The 20,900-nt window shown below is 38.0% G+C and overlaps 2 protein-coding genes across 2 annotated transcripts; one reads left to right on the forward strand and one right to left on the reverse strand.

Moving 5' to 3' along the window:
* Positions 1-645: 645 nt before the first annotated feature.
* Positions 646-8,626, forward strand: gnpnat1 (glucosamine-phosphate N-acetyltransferase 1). Its single transcript, XM_028443112.1, has 6 exons — positions 646-769; positions 3,939-4,100; positions 4,340-4,402; positions 5,607-5,734; positions 6,812-6,873; positions 7,588-8,626. Exons 2-6 carry the CDS (start codon positions 3,947-3,949, stop codon positions 7,733-7,735), a joined length of 555 nt encoding a protein of 184 aa, XP_028298913.1. The 5' UTR covers positions 646-769; positions 3,939-3,946; the 3' UTR covers positions 7,736-8,626.
* A 957-nt stretch (positions 8,627-9,583) lies between these two features.
* styx (serine/threonine/tyrosine interacting protein) lies at positions 9,584-16,220 on the reverse strand. The gene is made up of 11 exons (XM_028443144.1): positions 16,080-16,220; positions 15,728-15,760; positions 13,210-13,263; positions 13,021-13,118; positions 12,468-12,528; positions 12,088-12,124; positions 11,966-12,005; positions 11,625-11,675; positions 11,449-11,521; positions 10,231-10,315; positions 9,584-10,072 (listed from the first exon to the last, which is right to left on the reverse strand). The coding sequence occupies exons 1-11, from the start codon at positions 16,140-16,142 to the stop codon at positions 9,999-10,001; spliced, it is 669 nt and encodes a 222-aa protein (XP_028298945.1). The 5' UTR covers positions 16,143-16,220; the 3' UTR covers positions 9,584-9,998.
* Positions 16,221-20,900: the final 4,680 nt, after the last annotated feature.

A 20,900-nucleotide genomic window follows, 5' to 3' on the forward strand; every position in this document is an offset into this window, starting at 1 on the left:
TCAAAGCGACAGATCTCCTCTGCTTTCATTTATCTCCCAAGCTTTCATCTTTAGATTATGTATTTTCTGTATTTACTTTAACAACTGTAAAATTGTTTGCGTTTTAGAAAAGCGCATATAAATAAAATGTATTATTATTATTATTATTGATGGGACAAGCGAGATTTCCGAGTGTGAAAAGGACAGTGTGAGTTCTCACTTTGAAAAGATACATTTACGAGGTAAACCATTCACTAACCAGGTCCATGATTATTTTTTATTAAGCAATTGTTTTTAGTTCCATTTACAGATTTGAAGTGCATAAGATGGACAGGCTGATAAGTGAACTGGAGTAACGCCATCAGCTGTTTGAAAAGTCAGGGAAAACTGAATTTTCCGCTCGTGTGCAGCATTAGCTTTAGCAGCTAACTCGGTCTTTCTGCCTCGGAGATCGATACTACGCTTACGCAAAAAATATTTTAAGGAATCAACGCTCGAACGGGTAAAATAATCCAAATCTCTGTCAGACTCGGTCTGGGTATCGCTTCCTACACCGTCAGCCATGGCGACTTTATCCCTTTTGACCTTTGACCTAATGCGGAAGTACTGAACCAGTGCGAGAGTGTGAAAAGGTCGTGTCGGTGACGCCTCTTCACCCCGCCCTGCCACGTCATTAAGGCGGAAGTGTGACACACACCTCCTAGACATGCTGCTTGAGTCGATTCTAAACTAGTGAAGTGTCCGTTCAACGAACCAGGCAAGACCGTCCACTTCCACCGGGTTTTTGGCGGTGAGTACGTTTATTGTTGCTCAGTAGAGGGACATTGGTGAGCGGTGAAGCAGTGACGTTAGCTGAGCTGGGGGTGGTTGTCGGTAAATGTAAATGGTGGATCTTTAGTGAAGGAAACAGACTATTACAGTTGATGTGAGCTGAGTAATCTGTCACTGACTAAACTGTGTGAACACACCGGTATTTGATTGGCTCTGCTCTGTCCTGTTACACATCCTGGAACAATACTCATCGTGAACCGAACAATAGTTCAACAATAGAACCCAAGAGGTGTGTAATAATTCTTTGGGTGTGGTTTCATTAGTTCAAAAGTTGCTGTGGTTCTTTTTAATAAATAGTTCAGACTGTGGTCAACAAACTAAATCCACCTGAATAAAAGTCTTAATTGCTGAGTGGGTGATTCTATGTCATTTCAATATATTTCCAGGTCATCCCACACTCTTTGGTCTAAATACATTCTGATTCATTTTCCAATTGTTCCTTATTAATTCAATAGGAAAACTACATTTTTTTGTTTGATCATATGAAAACCTTTTTGAGATATGACCAATTAAGTGGGGAGGTTTGTGTCCTTATTTGTCTTCCATTTTCAACTTCCAATATTCAATTCAGTTTTGTTTATATAGCGTAAATGACCACAATGGGGATCTCGAAGCACTTATCAAAGTATACAATTCTTAAGAAAAACCCAACAAATCCACATATACATATGTCAAATGTGCAGATATATCAGATGATATCAGTTTTGACTAATGCTCAAGGCTGAGATATCAGTATTGTATCGGAATTGGAAAAAAAAAGTTGGATAGGGATTTGGGACACCCCTAGTATCCAAGTGTGTGTGTTTTGTTTGCAGGGTGGCACCTTGCATCCATCGCGGAGACACTTGGGTCATTACATGTCTTGCACAAATATCCCACGCACTTTGGTCTTAAAAAAAAATGATATTTTTTACCAATTGTTCTATGATTTTTCAATAGACACACTGTTTTTTTTTTTTTTTTTTTAGCTTTTTATTTTATTTTATTAATACTTTTTCAGATATGGCCATTTTAGTGAGGGGTTGGGTTTTGTGTAAATTTTTGCTCGTCTTTATTTTTCTTCCATTTTCAGCTTCCGATATCTCAGGAACTACGTCACATAGGAAACTGAGATTTGGTATAGTAATACAGCTCTGTCTGCTCTCTCAGAATATACAAACATCTGCTATACATCCTATATGGTGGACGTGCCAGCCCCTCAAAGTTGGGGAAAAAAAGGGTGGAAAGGGGTTTCATGCTCAAACATGTTTGGGCTGAGGAAATTACAGGGAGCTGAGGCATATGCAATGTTGTTTACTGAAGGTCCAAACACGTTTGATCCCGAAACCCTGACAAACTTTTTTCCAATGTATTTGAAATGTATTTTTCTATACTGCCACTCTATTTATTCACAGGAAATCAAGGACTTTCTTAGAATAAGATCATATAATTGTTTTTACAGTTAAAGTGTTCCTAAAGAATATCTCTTAACTTTGCATAAAGTATATCATGTTTGGTGCCAGAATTACTGGGGAAATATCTCTGCTTTCGTCTCGTTTTGAAAGTTATAATCTAACTGGTTTCTGAGTTATATTCATATTTCTTGTTCCAAAAGGTTTCTCATTCATTCATCCCTTATCACACATACATGATAGCCACAACCCACAAAACATCCAAAGCAATCTAATTGGCTCCCAAAAACACCTGGACCAATAGAATCGCTTCGACCACGATAAAACCGAAGCACAAAATTCAAATCATTGGATTTCGGTGGTGCTGGTCGCTCCGGCCCCACTGCAGTGTATGTTTTTCTCGTTCGTCAACTTTTATTTTCTTTGTAACCTCCAAGAGTTTTCTTTCATTAGAGCTTTTAAACAAGCTTGCGCGTCCAGAGAAGAAAAACCTCCTGTTCCAACTGCAAGAGCTGAAACCTTGAAGCAACACAAGAACAAAGGTCTGCATGATCTGAACTGAGTCTGAAGACCAATAGAGCAAAGCGCACTGCGCCGAAGAAATCCACGCAAGGTCAGTTCTCGACCCGTGGTGAAGAACACCAGTCAGAACCAGTGAAAACCTGCTGACTAAACAAGCTGTGAAACGCGCTGAACAACCCACAGGGTCATCGGTCCTACCACAAGCCAGAACCAAGCTTTGCTCCTCAGACTTTTCTTCAACAACCCGTCTGCCACAAGAGACGGACCACCGACCCATCAGAACCGAGGTACTCTGGATCTCTAATTCTAATCGGGCCTAAAGTAATCGCAGCCACATGGATCCACACTGATCTTCTCATAGCTCTCTCACGCACACGCGCACACACACACAAATCATGCTACTTTTGTTTCCTTCCTTCTTTCTCTACTAAGCTTGTGTTAATACATTTATCCTTATTTTAGTGAGCGTAGCGCTCTTTTAGCTTTATTGTGTTCGTAGGTTTTAACTTGTTTTGATTAATAAATGTTTATACTTTGAGAAGTTTTCTGTGGTTTATGAAAATATCACAATCATAAGGTTTGTTGTATGGAGAGTAGATAGTCTTGACGAGAATTCACAACCCAGGATGACAAGGTATTAATAACTAATTAAGTGATCTGAAACACTTTAACTCGATTTCAGATGGCACCTCTTGGCAAATTACTGTAATATTATTGATTAATATTCTAATTCTTATCACTCCTTGTCCATGCTCCTCCCCCTACACCCCTATCAAAAACTACTCATAGTTTTCATCTGCTGTTAAATGGGGACTGTACCATAATGTGTTTATATTATACTCCAGGTGGATATTTACTTTAAGCTGTCAATGGTTGTTTTAATGTCAATAGGGTTTTTTGGTTGAATTTCTAATTCTTGAGACTTCGCGCCACTTTAAACAATAGTAATGTTTTGATCTGCTAGACTGCTGCAAATTCCTTTCAAATCTGCAAGAGCAGAATTTGCAATTGAACGGCCGATCCTAAACCATAGAAGTGGAGCTAGATCTGCCCTCTGTATAAGTGAAACTATATTCGTCAGGTCAAAGTGCTCTAACTGAACAAACATGTTATCCTGCCAATTCTTTTTGCTTTATTACGCCACCATTGGTTGCACTTTTCATTTGCCTCTGTGGGTGCAGTTAGCCTAACTCTTGTGGCTTTTCTTTATCACAGATTTCAGAATGCTGTTGGATGAGACGCCACTCTTTGATCCGTGTCTGCTTCAGGACCTCGACTGGAGTAGCAACACCATTTCTTTCTCTCCTTCCATCTCTCCGTGTAACCCAGGAGAAGGTCTGGTGCTCAGGCCCCTGTGCACAGCAGATTTCAACAGAGGTCAGAATACATGGATTTTATATCAATGTTTGGAAAAACTCAACGTAACCAACTGTTTGGAGAAATTAATACCTCTCAGGAAAACAATTTAATCCTCTTGGAAAGACCTCAACAAGGGCAGAATGACATAGATCTTCAACTTAATGTCTGTTCCACTGAGTTTCCTATCTACTAGCATCTGGACGAGTGACAAATGCAGAGAATTGGGATTGTTTTCTAATCTTCTCTTTGCTTCTCAGGGTTCTTAAAAGTTTTATCTGAGCTCACTCATACAGGAGATGTCACAGCAGAACAGTTTGCAAGTAAGTCAAAGCGAATACAACTATTGCATGATTAGAGTAAGGTTTGGATTATCTCAAGACATTAAAGATAAATCCATACTGTAGGCCACATGGATGGATAAATCAAATAACATTTGCTTGAAAAAAGATGTAAAAGCTCCACTAGCTGTGTTTCTATTACCCTTGGAAATGTGCAAAATCTAAAAAGTGCTATAAAAACTGGTAATGGACACACCTGAATTTTGAAAAAACACTCTAATATCGCTACAAAATGTTCACACTTTCATGAGGAGGAATTTCAGATGTTTCGATATTGAAATGTGTCGCAAAAGCGCTATGGAAACACTTTTTCCGCAAATACACGTCACAGGACGTGATTTACCTGGTCACATGACGCGGTATGTGTAGATAGAAGACTGGGACATTTCTTAGTGTTATACTTAAAAATTATTACTGCCACATTAGACGGCAAAGAACAAAGGAATACAGTGTGTTATGAGGAGGGTCTGAGCGTTCATCTTCCTGCAACAAAGTATCGCGGGATGAGATTTCACAGGAATTACGAGGCTCCTGCCCAACCTTCGATGGACATTTAGAAACATCACTTTTGTTTTGTAAAAATCTGTAATAGAAATCCAGCTACTATTTACACTCTGTCGGAAAAGGTTTGCGGATTGCATTGTGGCTTGTGGAGTTCTGTAGACGAGTGCATAGAAGTGTTTCTCCTTCATTTTTACTGTGATTTCTTGCGTTTGCCCCCCAAAACTCTCCCAAAGTTACTTCCCAACACATTTGTGGTGTTTTCACTGACTGCAAGGACTGAAAAAAATGGTGGATGTTTATTTTGGGGCTTACATGGAAAGATCTGAATCCTGCTGAAAACGAATGTCTCGCAGAGTGAGATGATATCACTAGAACAACAATGGTGTCAAGGCAACCACTGTCCTTTTTGCCTCCACATCCCATAATACAATACGTGAAAAACCTTTCAGAAAATGTCGTGTTTTTACAGTGGCGATGAGAACACATTTTTAAGCATTTCACATATTTTTTTTTTCGCATAGGATGTTTGATTTATTGATCTATGATGCCTGCACTGTCTTAAAAGTTTTTCTCTCCAGCAGCTTTAAGCTTTCAAACATTGATCATGTTTTTAAACCATATCAAATCGAATAGCTTAAGATAAGGAAAAGCCTGATGCATTGTGTTGTGTAATGACTCACAGAGAAATTTGAGCACATGAAGAAGACTGGAGACTACTATGTTTTAGTAGTGGACGACGCAAATCTGGGACAGATTGTTGCCACGGCGACACTAATCACTGAGCACAAATTCATCCACTGCTGTGCCAAGGTACTGACAGTAACAGTCTGTGTTTAACAGCATGTTTTAGTTTCAGTCCTGATAGTGTCCAAGTACCACCTTTGTCCAAATGCAACATTTTGCTCAGAATAATATGAAAAAACAACTATAGCGCATAATGGAATGAATGAGCGAAAACACACATTTTAAAGAATTAAACTTTGTAAATAAGTGGAATGAAACAGTATTTTGTGCCTCCTGAATATAAATATTTCTATAGCCTTTATAATTTCTGATCTTCTCAAGCCTAGTGTGACTGAGACTGACCCTTGAAATTTTATGTTCTCAAACTCATGGCCCGGGGGCCAAATCCAGCCCTTTGGACCATCCGATTTGGCCTGCAGGAGAAAGTAAAAATTACACAAAAAACCTGAGTCATTGTGTAAATGAAATTCAACAATATTTGCAGGGGCTCATAGTTTTCGCGGTGCTTATATCACATGATTGCAGTCATTTTTTATGTTAAACTGTTGAAAACTGTTTCCAATTTTCCTCAAATTAAAACATATTTCCCTTAATGAAATAAAAATTGGTCACAAAATCTAGGAAATGTTTAGATCCTGTTGGGACTGATATGTCACTAATTGCTTGGATATTGTCATTCTTACATATTTAGTATTTTATGTATACATAGAAGTGCAAACTAGGGCACAATAATGTTGAATGTAAACTAATTTTCTTGCATAAAATCTTTGTCCCACTTGAGATCAAGCTGCTCTGTATTTGGACCCTGAACTAAAATGAGGTTGACGTCCCTGATTTACATCATCGTTATGATTATCATTTTTAACTACAAATAAACATTATAAAACCCTACATTTTTTACAATTTAGTCTTCAAATCTTCTACTCTCTCTCCCTCTAAAGTACCCCCTGTAGTGCCATTGCGTATTCCTAGGGGTACATGTACCCCCATTTGAGAAACACTGCTTTAATGGTCCAAAGATGCATGATATTTATTTTGTTTTTTTAACCAGTTTATTGTCATACATCAGTTGTTGATTTTAGATCTTCTTAAATATTTGTGTAGTCTTTAATGAGTATTTTTTCTGTGACGTGTTGTTCTCAGAGAGGCCGGGTGGAGGAGGTCGTGGTCAGTGACGTGTGCAGAGGGAAGCAGCTGGGGAAACTGTAAGTCACATGGCCTATCAGAATAGCTTTCTCCAACCATTTGACTATTTGTACCAGGGTTGGGGTAAATTGTAATTGATAATTATTACAATTAAGCGTAATCATATTTGTAATTGTAAAAAAAAAAATCTGTTGTAATTGAGTTTAATTTACAGTACTTTGTAATTGTCATGAAAATTCAATAAAAGTAAATTATAATTTAACTTGGGAACATTGTTACAGTTCTATGTACAGTTCTACACATATGTACAATTATTAAAATGTGTTTCATATCAAGCTCTCCTACATTTGACCATTTAAAAAAAAATAATAATAATAAATCTAGGGGTATGCCGACACAAGTCTCAGACGCACACACCGAAAATATTAAAACCTATATTTTCATTGATTAGGAAGCCAAACAAGTTAACCAATAGATGGGGAATAATGAGATGATGATTGTTGTTAGTGTATTTTGCAGCTGATTTAGGAGCCGTTGTCATTAGAGATTATTAGGTTACTTATTTCAGGCTCAGAACTTAATTGTAATTTACTTTCTAAGGATAAAAAATAAATAATGCTGAAAAAATGCTGGTCACTGTTATTGTAAATCAACACGGGTAATTGAAAATGTATTTGTAACTCAGAATTGTAATTGATCCGAACCCTGATTTGAACCCACTGCCATTAATTGTGGCTCCTTTTCTGAATAGTGTCTCAACTTTTTTCCTCCAGGATGTTGACAACTCTCACCCTTCTCAGCAAAAAGTTGAACTGCTATAAGGTCACCCTGGAGTGTGCTCCCAAAAATGTGGCTTTCTATGAGAAGTTTGGCTACACGGCTTCAGACGAGCAGTACATGCAGTGTCGATTCTACAACTGAGATCAATGTGAGCTTTAGAGCTCAGGTTGTATTAGACTTTACATTGTTTTATACTCGCCAACATCAGCACTTGAAAACCGTACCCTAGGAGAGGCGTGTGCATTAATGTCAAAGTGGAATCCTCCCTGAACACTTGTGCTTTCAGATGCTCCAGTAAACGCTAATGAATGCTTTCCCCACCTCTGTGGTAACCATGGCTACCTCACCAGGGGGGACTTCTGCCATTATTCCCCCATTCCTCCAATTCGAAAATGTTATACTGACAAAAAAATTATCTGTACTTGTTAATGCTTCACTCACAGTGCTCTAACACTAAAATGTATTTACATTTGTTATCAATGACCTAAAACAGCCTCATACGGTCACTATGAAACATGTCGGAAGAATCAACGTAAGATTTATAATAGATTTATGTTGCATTTATCTATTGCCAAAGAGACTAAAGAGATTTTGTTTCTTTTAATGTGATTAATAATTTCTTTTTTTAGGAGTTTTGTTTTAATTTGTGTTAGCTTTTATAAGCACAGTACTAAGTGCTCCTTCTGTCAGCGGGTTTTCATTTTTGTCGCGAGGTAAATTGTACGAAACATGAAGAACTGTTTATAAATACATGTATGTGTAAGATTTCCGATGAACAAAATACTTATTTTGCGAGGCAGCAAAGGAATTTCTATTTCTATTAAGCTTTTAATGTTATGTAGCGGTATTTGTTTTGGCTTAAATGAAGACATTTTGTAAGGGGAAAGGAGTTTAGGTTTTTTGTAACACGACTCTTTAACGTTTTGTAGTTATGTTTTATAATCATGCTGTCATATTGGACAATGGGGGGGTGTATTTATGTAACTTATTTCCAAATGTCAATGGTTAAATAAAAATGGTATTTTGATCTAATTCTTAGGAGTTGTGTACGTAATTCATGAGTGGATGGGTATGAAAAAATGTTTGTATTTGCCTTAAAATTGTGGATGTTGCTTTAACTATGCTAACCCTAGCCCAGGGCTCTGATCTATTACGTACCTCTGTGATTTTGTAACGCATCCTACAGCTTCTCAAACTGAACCAAATAGAGGAAAAAATAGTTCTTCCAAAAATAAAAAAGTGGGGTTTTATTATTCCACTGTAACCATGACATGCACCAACGCTACAGTAGAACAAAGGGTTTACACCCGTAATGTCCTCAGTAAAACCTAAAATGTGTTCATATTGTGCCATCTGTATTTCCACATACAAATTATATTTGTAATTAGTCTGAACTACAGTGATGTTATCAAACTAAAGATCAGAGGAAAGAAATGGGTCTTCTGCAATGAGAGCCAAACTTGAATAATGCATTTTGCATTAATTCCTTAAAGGGGACCAAAGAGCTAACCTCTGTTTTATGGCTCTAACACTGTTAACCTTCTCAGCTTTTAATTAAGATAAAAATGCTAATTTGCTGCTTAAAAGGCCTTTAAATCTTGATGGATGATATTGGCAAAATAATGTGGTATCCGTTGAGTCTCCGATTTTCCACAGATGATAAAACTGATATTTTTAGGACAGTAAAAAAAAAAGCACTTTCCATAATGAATATTATTTTATACATTGTTTTAGTGGAAAACATCACGTGGGGCATCACTGTAAGAGTAGCTTTAACCTGTCTTTACCATGGAGATATGTGATCTAAAATTAGGATGATGGGGAGGGGCATCTTTGTATATATGGAAAATATCAGAAAAAAAAAGCCAATATGAAACAACCATACTTAAAACTAAATATAAAGTAGTAAAAACCTAACTAAAGTAACAAAGAGAGACAGGTGGATAAGATTTTACATCTTTATTATTAGGTGTATGTTCATTTGAATTTTTTCTATACCACAATAAGCCTGATATTAGTCCATTTTCTATTACTTCCAAAATAAAGGCAACAGCAGGCGATCTAGACTACTTTCCCTTTTGCCGACATCCCATCAATTCTGCACGTCTACACGAATTCAAGTATTGTAAGTGCATCATTGCAATACTGTCCCGCTGCAAATGCAAAATGCTTTTTTTTTTTTTAAATACTAAAAAACTGCAAAAAATCTCAAATCAGTGCATAAAGCTTAAGAAAAACAAGAGTTATCAAATTAGTCCAGTCCCTCCCTCATCAGTAGCTCATGTCTCAGACATGCGCTTCCCCATCCCTGCCCATACAAAAAGTTATATTTACATTTTTAATCCCATTAAAAATGTAACAAAAACGTGAGTGCACCATGCCACATGGCTAATGTCAGCAGAGCTCATCCATTTTGTGCTGCTGTGACCTGCATCGCTCCAAAATCCTCGTCTTCCTCCAGGCTGCGTTTGAGGCTTCCTAACGAAGAAGTGAAAGAAAAGCTGAACAAACACCGGATATCAACACTACGAGGCCTATGCAGTTTGATAACTTCTCAAATAAGTCATAGTTAATATGGCTTTAGTGACGGTCGAGTGTTGTTTAGAGAGGTGAAGAGACCGTTCATATGGGCCTACCAGCTTGGAGAGAAAACGACCTTCCCATCTGCATTGGTGACATCATTTTAATGGTCAGTTTGGCCAAGTAGATTGCTTCATATTCCTGAGAGTGGAAATTACAAATAAAAATGTAATAGCTAATTACTTAGATTTAGGAGTAACATAATACACCAAGGCTTTAAAGGTGCAGTCTGCAATCAACAATTCTGGTGTAAATAGTTCTTCCATTCTGAGAGTCGTCAATACTACAGGTGGGACAATATATTGTGCAAAAAAAGATATCGCAATATTAAAATGTTACAAGATGTTTGTTTTTTTCCCCACCCCTAAAATATTGTATCTAATAATAATGGCTTAGATTTATATAGAGCTTTTTCTCCAAGGAGACTCAAAGCATGTACAGAAATTATTCATTCACAGCAGTCACTCACATTAGTCATACCGGTGGTAGTAAGCTACAATATAGCCACAGTTGCATACTGACAGAAGCGTGGCTGTCATTTCGTACCTACAGCCCCTCTGACCACCACCAACATTCATGCACACTTCATACCCATTCATTTGAGGCAACATGGGTAAAGTGCCTTGCCCAAGGAAACAATGACTTTGATAGAACAGGATTCAAACCCCCAACCCTTTGGTTTCTGGTTGCCCCACTCTACCACGGTTGCAGTCTTATTGTTTCATGAACTCAATGTATGGTCCCACCCCTAGTCAATATATTGTACATTTTAAAAAGTTAGGAAATGAATCAGACCTAGTGTCTTTAAAACCTCTGTTCAATCCTTGCTATTCGGTCTGAATGGAAAGAACCAATCGGATGCCTTCATGTCTGGCCTTGCTTATTCTCCCCTCTATCCCTCCCTCCTCCTGCATGCACACGTCACGTGACACCATCCCCAGAAACATGGAACACAAATGCGGATCTGAAAGGCCTGAAAAGTGATGTAGAGGTTGATGACTTTCTGTTCGACAGCTCAGTATTTATTTTGTTTTGGGGGGATTTGTTATTTTCATATCAGATGCACGTTCAAGCTTGTGGGAGCATAACTTAGGAAACGAGACCCAATGGGGTGGAGCTTAGAGAAGTTCATGCTAGCTTTCCAACATTGCAGACTGCACCTTTAAATAACCTACACAGGATATGACAAACTCATGAGTATAAATTACAGGGAAATCTAACCACATTAAGATGCTGGACTGTACACACTCGCATGAATGAGTTGGAAGCCTTACCTGCAGCTGATGAACAAAGCCTACATTGGGGTTGATGCAAAACCTCCTTTCTTGGACATGACTGAATGCTTCCCTAGGGAGAGAACATGAAAGAGCTCTTACAAACAAGTTACAAGTTAGAATAGTCTGAGGCAAAAACCAAAAAACCAGAGCAGCAATGGAAGGTAAAAATTCACCTGTATTTCATACCAAATGTTTCCATCAGGTATGCGATTACTAAGGCCGCGCTGAAAGAAAGCAGGTAGAACAGTGATCATTGGGAGGATCCATTGGTTTAACCTGTAGGGTTAGTTTAGCAGAGATTTTATAATATGGTTAAACTCAGATGATACTTTGATCCACATCACAGAGAATGCTGTTTTTAAAGACAATAATGGTCCAATATGTACCATTACAGTGTGTTTCTAAGGTTTACTTTTAATGGCAGACAAACCTAAGACATTGCCAGTGGAGGCAGCATTGGAGTTTATCATAACCTGATATCTTGAACTCCACTTTCTAAAGTTAATCAGCTCACCTTCTGGAGATCCCTGCATTACCGTGAACCAGTACCTTTCCTATAGACACAGATAGGAGTTCATTAGGCACTGAACAATGAGAGTCCGACCAACGAGATCCTTGACGAGATGGCTTTCTTACCTTCTGTCGCAAAGCAGCCATCTATAAACTCTTTAGTCTGTTTGGAGGAAAGAAAGATATACTTCACCAGAGGTAGTTAGAAAAGTTGGTAACACTAAGTTTTATACATAAACGCTGACATTGGCATGAATAAGGTGTCATGAAGGCTGTTAATAAGTGTCGTTTGTTACCCTAACCCCACTAGATCCCTCTACCAAACCCAAATAATGACAACATAGCTCCAAAGGTGTCATAATTTGGCGAACGACACTTAATGACAGCCTTCATCACACCTTATTCATGCTAATGACAACGCAATGTCAGCCTTATGTATAAAACTTCATGTCAAGTGTTACCGAAAAAGTGTTAGTTCAAAACAAAGGGGGTGAGTGGTGACTCACCGACGGGAAAAAGCGGATTATATTTTCCACTGGATTGTCAGCGATGTCTAACACTAGGTATCTGTACAAAGGCACACCATGAAGTAACAGTGAGTTACACTAAACTAGAGATGTCCCGATACAACTTTTTCACTCCCGACACGATACCGATATTGCAGCCTTGCGTATTGGCCGATATCGATTCAATACGTTATCAGCACAAATCATTCATACTTTTATTACTTATTTTGCAGTGTGGAATGTTAGAAAAGGCTTGATCAACTGATGTTACTCAAACAGAACAATAGTCAGCAACAGTAGGGATGAGAAAAACTGACCCATTTATTATTAACCATTTGTTTACATACAATTTTACCCTTCAACATAATATCTAGTGTTCTACAATTGAATAAATATAATTTATATTGGAGATTTTAGATGCAGTTTAATAAAATCCAGTGTTTGTTATCTGGTTGATATCGGACCGACATCAATATCGGATCGGGACACCCCTATACTAAACACAAAGACACAATGCATCATATCATATTAAGAGAGAGAGGAGTTCACTCACCTTAATGTGTGAGGGAAGTTAGGTTTAATAAAGTTGGCTTCGATGTCTTGGCGGACACACACAATATGTGTAATTCCATGTCCTTCCAAAATTGGCAGCTGGAAAACGACAAAGAACCAAAGTGGAATGAACGCTGCACACAAGGTTGAAGTAATTATTATTGTTAAAGTGTCCAAAGAGCAGCTGTACCTTGCTTTTCAAAGCAGCAGAGTAGGGACCTAAAAACAGTCCTGGTACTATCTCCTGGACAGAGAGAGAAACATGTCAACACAACGCCTCCATTCTTATCATACTGCCTTGCCCAAGAACAGTCAGTCAGTGACCCCTAGCACATTAAAGAGCTACTCGTGAGTTCATCCAAACACAAACATCAGTGTTAAGTTTTAACACTTTTGATTTAATGAATTTATTTTATAGTCCTAGGTGTCAAAACAAGATTACAACCATCAGTTTTAAAAACGAGCAACACTTTATGTTCATAACAGGATATGTGGATCACACTGAACCACTACTCTAGAAATCTAAATGACTGACATTAGCAGAAATTATAGCTTTTCAATCAAGTAAAATAGCATTTAAAACACAACAAGATAAAAATATTCACAAACTATTTATTGAAAAAGCTATGACTTATAACTTTTTATTAAACAAATGAACTTTCAGTCACTGCATGCGCGGACATCTCAGTGAGCGGTACCAGGTTGACCAACAGTTTGTGTGTTGAAATGTATCTTAATAACAGGCATAAAATCTTCTCAAAGCATCAGTGTTAAAGGGAAAAAAATGTAAATAGGCATGTATGTACTTGTGTATGTGTGAACAGATTAATGTATAGTGGATCACATGAATTGCATAATTAAATAGATATATATTAAGAAATTATATGTCATATATATATATACAGTTGAGGTATATACCTATGATGAAAATTACAGGCCTCATATTTTTAAGTGGGAGAACTTGCACAATTGGTGTCTGACTAAATACTTTTTTGCCCCACTGTATATAGTGTAAATATGTGTATATTATAAGAAGATTATATATGTATAGTAGTAGATATTACAAGGGGTAGGATCACATGTTTATACTTCCTCCTACTCCTTTTCGAACATATAGAGGCTTCACATGCAGGATATTGTTGCTTTGTTACATTTATTATTTTTTTGAATTATCATCATGATTTTTTTCCCATTGTGGTAGATACACTGCTGTTTGCGTTCATGTTCGAAATAAAATATCAATCCTCGTTGATAGTTATGACTAACTTGGACTCTCCAATAAACCTCAGCATCAGTACTAGTCACATGATCATCAATGACAAGTAAAGACACAATGTAACACAGTATAGGTTTCTCTGAAAGGATACAGGACTATGGGATATACTGTATGTATGATAACTGTGGGTTAGGGTGCGTCACAAAATTAAATTTCACCAAATTTTGCCAGATCGCTTTTTTAATTTTTCACATTTGATTTAACATTAATGTGCCCTATTTTGCACTTCTAGTTATAAATTATACATCACGTCAACAATATCTAAGCAATGAGTTAAATGTCCTTTGATTTTTTATTTATTCATTTATTTATTTTTTAACAAACTTGTATTTAATTTGAGGAGATTTTGTGGAATAATTGGAGAACAATTGCAGGATTTTGGAAAACTTGACAATTTACAACTGAATTATTTGCTAACTTACACAATGATTCATTTTCACTTTCTCCTGCGGGCCAGATCTGATGCTCTGAAGTAGGAGTGTCACGATATCTCGATACGGCGATATATCACGATATTTTTTCACACGATCGATTATCAATATGCTCGCGCTGAGTATTGATTTTTTTTTCTTCTTTTTTTCCTCAAAACCTTTTCTGCTTTGTCACTAAAATGTGCAGGTACGTCTTCACAGAACCTTTGTCACTGTTTGTTGAAGGAACCAATATATTGTTTACTGGAATACTGCACTATAATGGTGTCACTGGTAAGAAAGACCCTATTTTGTGTTTACAGAAAGCACTATTGGAGATACTTATTTGTTTACATTGGTATGTTGACACTTATTTACAGAAATGTTGTATTAAAATAGTGTCACTGTTCATAGGACACTTTTTCAATTTATTGTCTTTCAGAGATAAAAAATAAAAATTGTATTTTTTCAATTAATCTTTTTTTTTTCTTGCTATGTCATAGATTATCGTAGATTGATTTCTGACCAAAATATCGATAGTCGCAGTATCGTCATATTGTGAGATAATTATTATCGTGAGGTTCCCACCTCTACTCTGAAGGGCCAGATTTGGCCCCCGAGCCTTGAGTTTGACACACGTGATGTAAAGGCAACATGTTGGGGTTGCACGATTATGACCAAACTGATAATCACAAATATTTTGATCAATATTGTGATCACGATTATAATCACAGTTATTCATCATATTTGGTAAAAAACAAAAGAGTTTTTATTACACTACTTTTAAACAATACGTGTACAGTTTATAGTGCAAAATGAAGCTTTAAATAATAATTGTGATTAAAACAATAATAATAAAAAAATAACCCAATAATTTAAAATGTACCAAAGGCGACGATCAGGTTTATTTAATCACGGCAACCAAAATCATGATCACGATAAAAATGTGATCAATTGTGCAGCCCTACTACATGTTTTACATGTATATGTGTCCTGGTTCTATGTAGGGCTGATACACATACCTGCATTTCTCTCCTCATAGGGTAGGCCCACTCCTGCAGAGGGAAAGGTGGAAAGCAGGTTAGGAGGTGAAATGAGTCCATGATGTGTGCAGCTCCACACCGTGGACAGAGGTTTGTTGTGTGTAACATACGTAGCCAGGCTAACGTGGCTCACTTTGAGTTATTCAGTCACTGTTTGCTCTGATCGGTACAAATACGTGTACAAAGACACTACTGGTAGTGTTCACACGTTTAAACAACACCGTTAAAGCTCCGTGTTTGCCTGTATGTGTATGTGTGTGTGTGTGTGTGTGTGTTTTGAGGTTTAGCAGCGGTGGGTAGCTCGGGTGGAACTGGCCCATTAGACCCTCACCAGCAGCTCCTCCTTGGTGGCGGGCAGAGACGGAAACTCGAGTTTGATCCCCTCCTCCATCATGGTGGATGTTCGGGCCTCCGCCGGCCTCGGTGTTTCCTCGCGGCAGGGTTAGCTGGACGGTCGGTGCGATCTGTGCTCAGTCTCCACATGCATGTCCGCCATGCTGTCCCCTGACAGATGTGTCACATGACCGAGCAGCAGCACGCAAGGGGAGGGGCGCGAGGAAGCACGGAGAAGCAACGTGACGTCAGATTACAGGCAGCGGAAGTTGAACGTTTACAGGTATTTTCCCACACTTCTACACAGAAATTTAAATATGGTGACACCAGTGAACAGTAGAGCATGAGCTACAGGACATTTTCTTATTATTAAAACGAGAACAGTGTCCGTTGGAAGTATGTATTCATATAGTGGGAGCTTTCAATTATGGTCAAATGAGTATGTGTTTGAAGGTTGGATGTACAAAGAGATGTACATACTAGTGTTATAAAGGGCTTTATTTGTGGGTGCAAAGTAAAATAGTGTGTGTGATTTCCCTGGTTTAATTCTATGGGACATGCGCATTATAAATGTGTTTGTTGTTTTGTTTTGTTTTTTTTACTATTTTTTTTTAAATTTTTTTTCTGTAATGTGGGTTTTTAGGAGCCATTAAGTGTATTTTTGTATCTTTTTGGTGTAGTTTTGTGCACTTCTGTTGTCTTTTTGTGTACTTTTTGTATAAATATTTAGTTTTGTGTATTTTGAGTATTTTTTCTATATTTCAGTTGTCGTTTGGTGTATTTTTTTGTAATATATGTTTTTTGGAGTCATTTTGTGTGTTTTTTTTTGTGCATTTCTGTTGTCGTTTTGTGAACTTTGTGTATAAATATTGTTTAGTTTTTTGTTTTATTTTACTCATTTAGTATATTTTTATTATAAATACCTTATGTGTGGTGAGGGAGTGTTTTGAGATGTGTGTGTGTGCGCGTTCGCGTGTGCGTGAGACTTTACCTGTCGTCCTGGTTGCCATGTGGAACTCTCTCCATCTCCTCCGTGGTTCTCTCTCACACGCACGCTCATCAGTCGTGCACATGCACACCCTCCGTCACAGGTTGTTGAAATGCACGTGTAGAGAAACAAAAACAGACCCGCTGGAACTATTTGAAACTTAAACAGAGCTCGTGGTGAAAATATCAGCGTTTAGAATGCCGTATCTGTGGAGAAATTTGCATTTTTCGCTGTTTGCTTTCAAAACAGCCATTGCCCGAGATAACTTCTGGGTCCCGTCCATCTGTTCTAAACAGCGAAGGGTCAAACATGAAAATAAACGTTTTGAAATGACCAAATAAGTCCAAAACGACGCATGCACACACTCGGGCTATGTGCAAGCTGTTTATAAAGTTTCAGGTTGAACAGACACTGCGTCAGGGAGATATTTATTCCACAAACACACACACATACAGAACTTATTTGCTTTTATAGGGGGATGATGCGTGACAGTTTGTGCTACACATGTTTTATATGAGATTCCAACTTATTTCATCGTCTAATATTATGCATATTATTAATATTATGCGAGCATGTCCACCTGATGTACAGAGGGAAACAACAGTAGTGGAAATCATGTCTTTAAAAAGTCTTTTTACTCCTTCATTGCACTATTTTTCAGGTGTCTTGGTTATTCTTTGCGTTGCCTTCTTTTTTTTCTTGCACATAATCTGAGCTGTAATGACAGTAGATTGCTCTACTGCAGGATCAATCTCTAGGCAGTCCCTCTCCCTGCTGATCTCTGACGGTACTGCAGTGTTAAACGTTTCACTTTATTACATACACTTCATCTTTATTACTTGTAAGATTTAGTTATCAATAACACAATAGCATATGTTAGCATTTAGCCGTGGACTGTTAAATAAAAGGTAGAGAGGACGATTTTCCCAAAGTTTAGAAAATAAATGCCCTCTCCACTTTTTGAAAATATGCACATGCGCAACACTACCTGCTCCCAAGAGGGAACGCCTATTACACGAGTGAGAGAGAGTGTGCACGAGCCCAGTTTTCCTTGTTCACAGCTCTGTTAACAAGTTTGTGTCGGCATCACTCATACAAAATTACTTACCCGGTGAAAACGGCAAGTTTCAATAAATGGCTGAAACCGTAGCTCAGGAGACACATAAACACTTGTAAAGGTGCGTTCACACCGAACGTGACTGTAGCGACTGCAGTCACTTCAATCGCCCGTGATGAGTCGCTTGAACATAGTGGCGCTTTTTGGTCATGGGAGACAGAGGGTTGATCACTTCTTCTCCGGCCTTATCATAGACAGCTGTGCTTTTACGGTTTAAATGGTCAACTACGGAGTTCCTAAAGGATGAGTTCATACAGAATGTAGGCTTATTCAAGAAGTTAACCGCTTTAATTTTGCTCCGGTAAATTCAAGAGGTGCTGTCTGCAGACCTCCGCTGCAGCCGTCCCACTGTAGCGGGAGGGAGGGGCTGCTAGGTCGGCTCTACAGAAAGTGACAGCCGGGGGAGTTGTTGCTTGAAGGCGCTTAAAAGTTAAAATTTTTCAACTTTGAGTGACTAGGCTGCGTTGACAAGGTGCTCAAATCAAGCAAGTTACGTCGCTTGAGGGGCGATAACTTGAGGTCGCATACATTTTGATTGAATGTAATCTAGTCACTTCAGTCACTCCAATCACGTTCGGTGTGAACGCCTTTAGTGCGCATGCGCAGCAAGCAAAAACTCGCTGGGGACAAGCACGTATGACAGCCTTACATCAGAATGATTGACAATTAGGAGGACCAGTAGTCGAGATGATCCACCCGGAATTGGAAGCAAAATAACATCCTCTACAATACCTTTAAGAGTTTGCATGTTCTCACTTACAAACATGTATGATATGTTTATAAGGCCATGTGTTTTCTCCATTATGTCTCCCAACAGGTGCATTTAAGTACAGCATTAAGGACATATGCTACAAGCCTAGATAATTATATCCTGGATTAATCTCCGTTAGAGGGCATCCTTTCCAGACTTTGAAGTTGGGTACACACAGAGAATCACAGTACCAGCTCAAAACATCCAGATCCCTGATCTGCTTTCACTGCCACTCCTTGTGAGAGCAGAGTCATACTGATCCTTAGTATCTTCTCAGCATAGCAGACCAAGATCTCAAGTCGGTGTTGACTTACCCACCAAGAGGTCCGTCACAGAAGGGCTATCTGAGCTACAGAGTGCCATGTTGGAGGAAGAGGTAAAGTCCAAGGAATTAGCCGAAGTGCAGAGGCAGATCATGGAGCAGGTCCCGACCAGGCTAGTTGTTCAGCCTAAGTTACCATGGTGATTTAACTCCGTAAAACGTTAGCCAGCTTTGTAGTCCAGCACACACTGATTAAATCCTGGAAGCTACTTCGATAAGAGGTAATCTTGCTTTGTAACATAGGCCCTAACAGTCCCAGAAGAACTACTGACACACACACACGCACGCACACACGCACGCACACACACACGCATTTTTGTGCTATTCAGATTTTTGTCTATTTCTGTACTTTATTTCAGTCTACCCCTCATTTAATTGTCTTAGTCATTTTCCCTAGTATTTAGGGTTTTTCTAAAGCCTAATGTCATGGTGCTACCCCATGCCTTTTTAACTGGTTAGAAAACTGTTTAGCTTGTCAGAAACACACACAGGCATATGATTTTTAACCCAGAAAAAAATGTATTTATTATTTGTAGTGTAAAAAAGTACTTATTTGTCACCCATTGTTCCATGTTGTTTCTTGTCCTTCATTTCTAAAATCCGGAAGTGGCAAACAGAATAGAAGCCTGCCTTTGGTTTATATAGTGGTGTGCTGCATGGTTGGAAGGTCCCACATGTAATAAAGTTGGAGGGGTGTTTCATAGCAAACACAAATAATTGTTGTTTGAAGTAATTGTGAAAATTTTTCTTACCTTTATTATTGCTAAAGCTAATATAAAGTTAGAGTTAAAGTCTAGATGAGTTAATTGTTTTCCATATCTCCACTAATATTTATCGAACAAGTTTCATGCTTACATTTCTGAAAAGCTCATCTCAAGTGGAGTATTTTATTTCAATGGACCGAAGCTGTACAACCTACCAGTAAAAGAGATTGGTAGGGGTCAAATTTAATTACGTCACAAAAAAAAACAAAAAACAAAAAACTTTACCTATAACTTGGCTACTGGTACCATTGAACAACATTTCCTTTCAATGTGTGACCTTGATCTTCGCTCAAAGTCATATTTAAGGTCAGGAACTCCTCAGAAAAGTGAACAAAGTGAGACCTCCACGCACTTCAAAACAAAAAAAAAATCCTTTTTTTGCTATAACTTGGCCACTGTAGACAATGCCGCGGCACAAAAAAAAAAAAAAAAATTGTCACGGCATAATTCCAGAGTGTCAAAAATTGTCTCAAATTGTCCCAAAGTGTCCTACATTGTCCCAGCGTGTCCCAAATTGTCCTACATATAAAAGTTTTCTCCCTATAACTTGACCACTGGTATTATTGAACAACATTTCCTTTCAATGTCACATTAAGGTCAAGAACTCCTCAGAAAAGTGAACAAAGTTGCATTATTACTTTCAATTTCATTAGTAAAAAAACAAACTTGTCAACAAATCCAGGTACAGGTTGTCATTTTTGGCAGTTTTCAATTGCCAAATACGTATTCGTCTTGCGAATACAGGTATTGCCTAGTATTTCACATGCTCACAAGACAAAGCTGGCCCCATTAGACAGTATTGTAACTATTGTGATTATTACACTAAAATATCCTGTTAGTACTGCTAAATCATCAAGCCTGATCTGGTTTATTTAAA

Source organism: Gouania willdenowi, chromosome 3 (genome assembly GCF_900634775.1).
Source record: "Gouania willdenowi chromosome 3, fGouWil2.1, whole genome shotgun sequence".
Lineage (NCBI taxonomy): Eukaryota > Metazoa > Chordata > Actinopteri > Blenniiformes > Gobiesocidae > Gouania > Gouania willdenowi.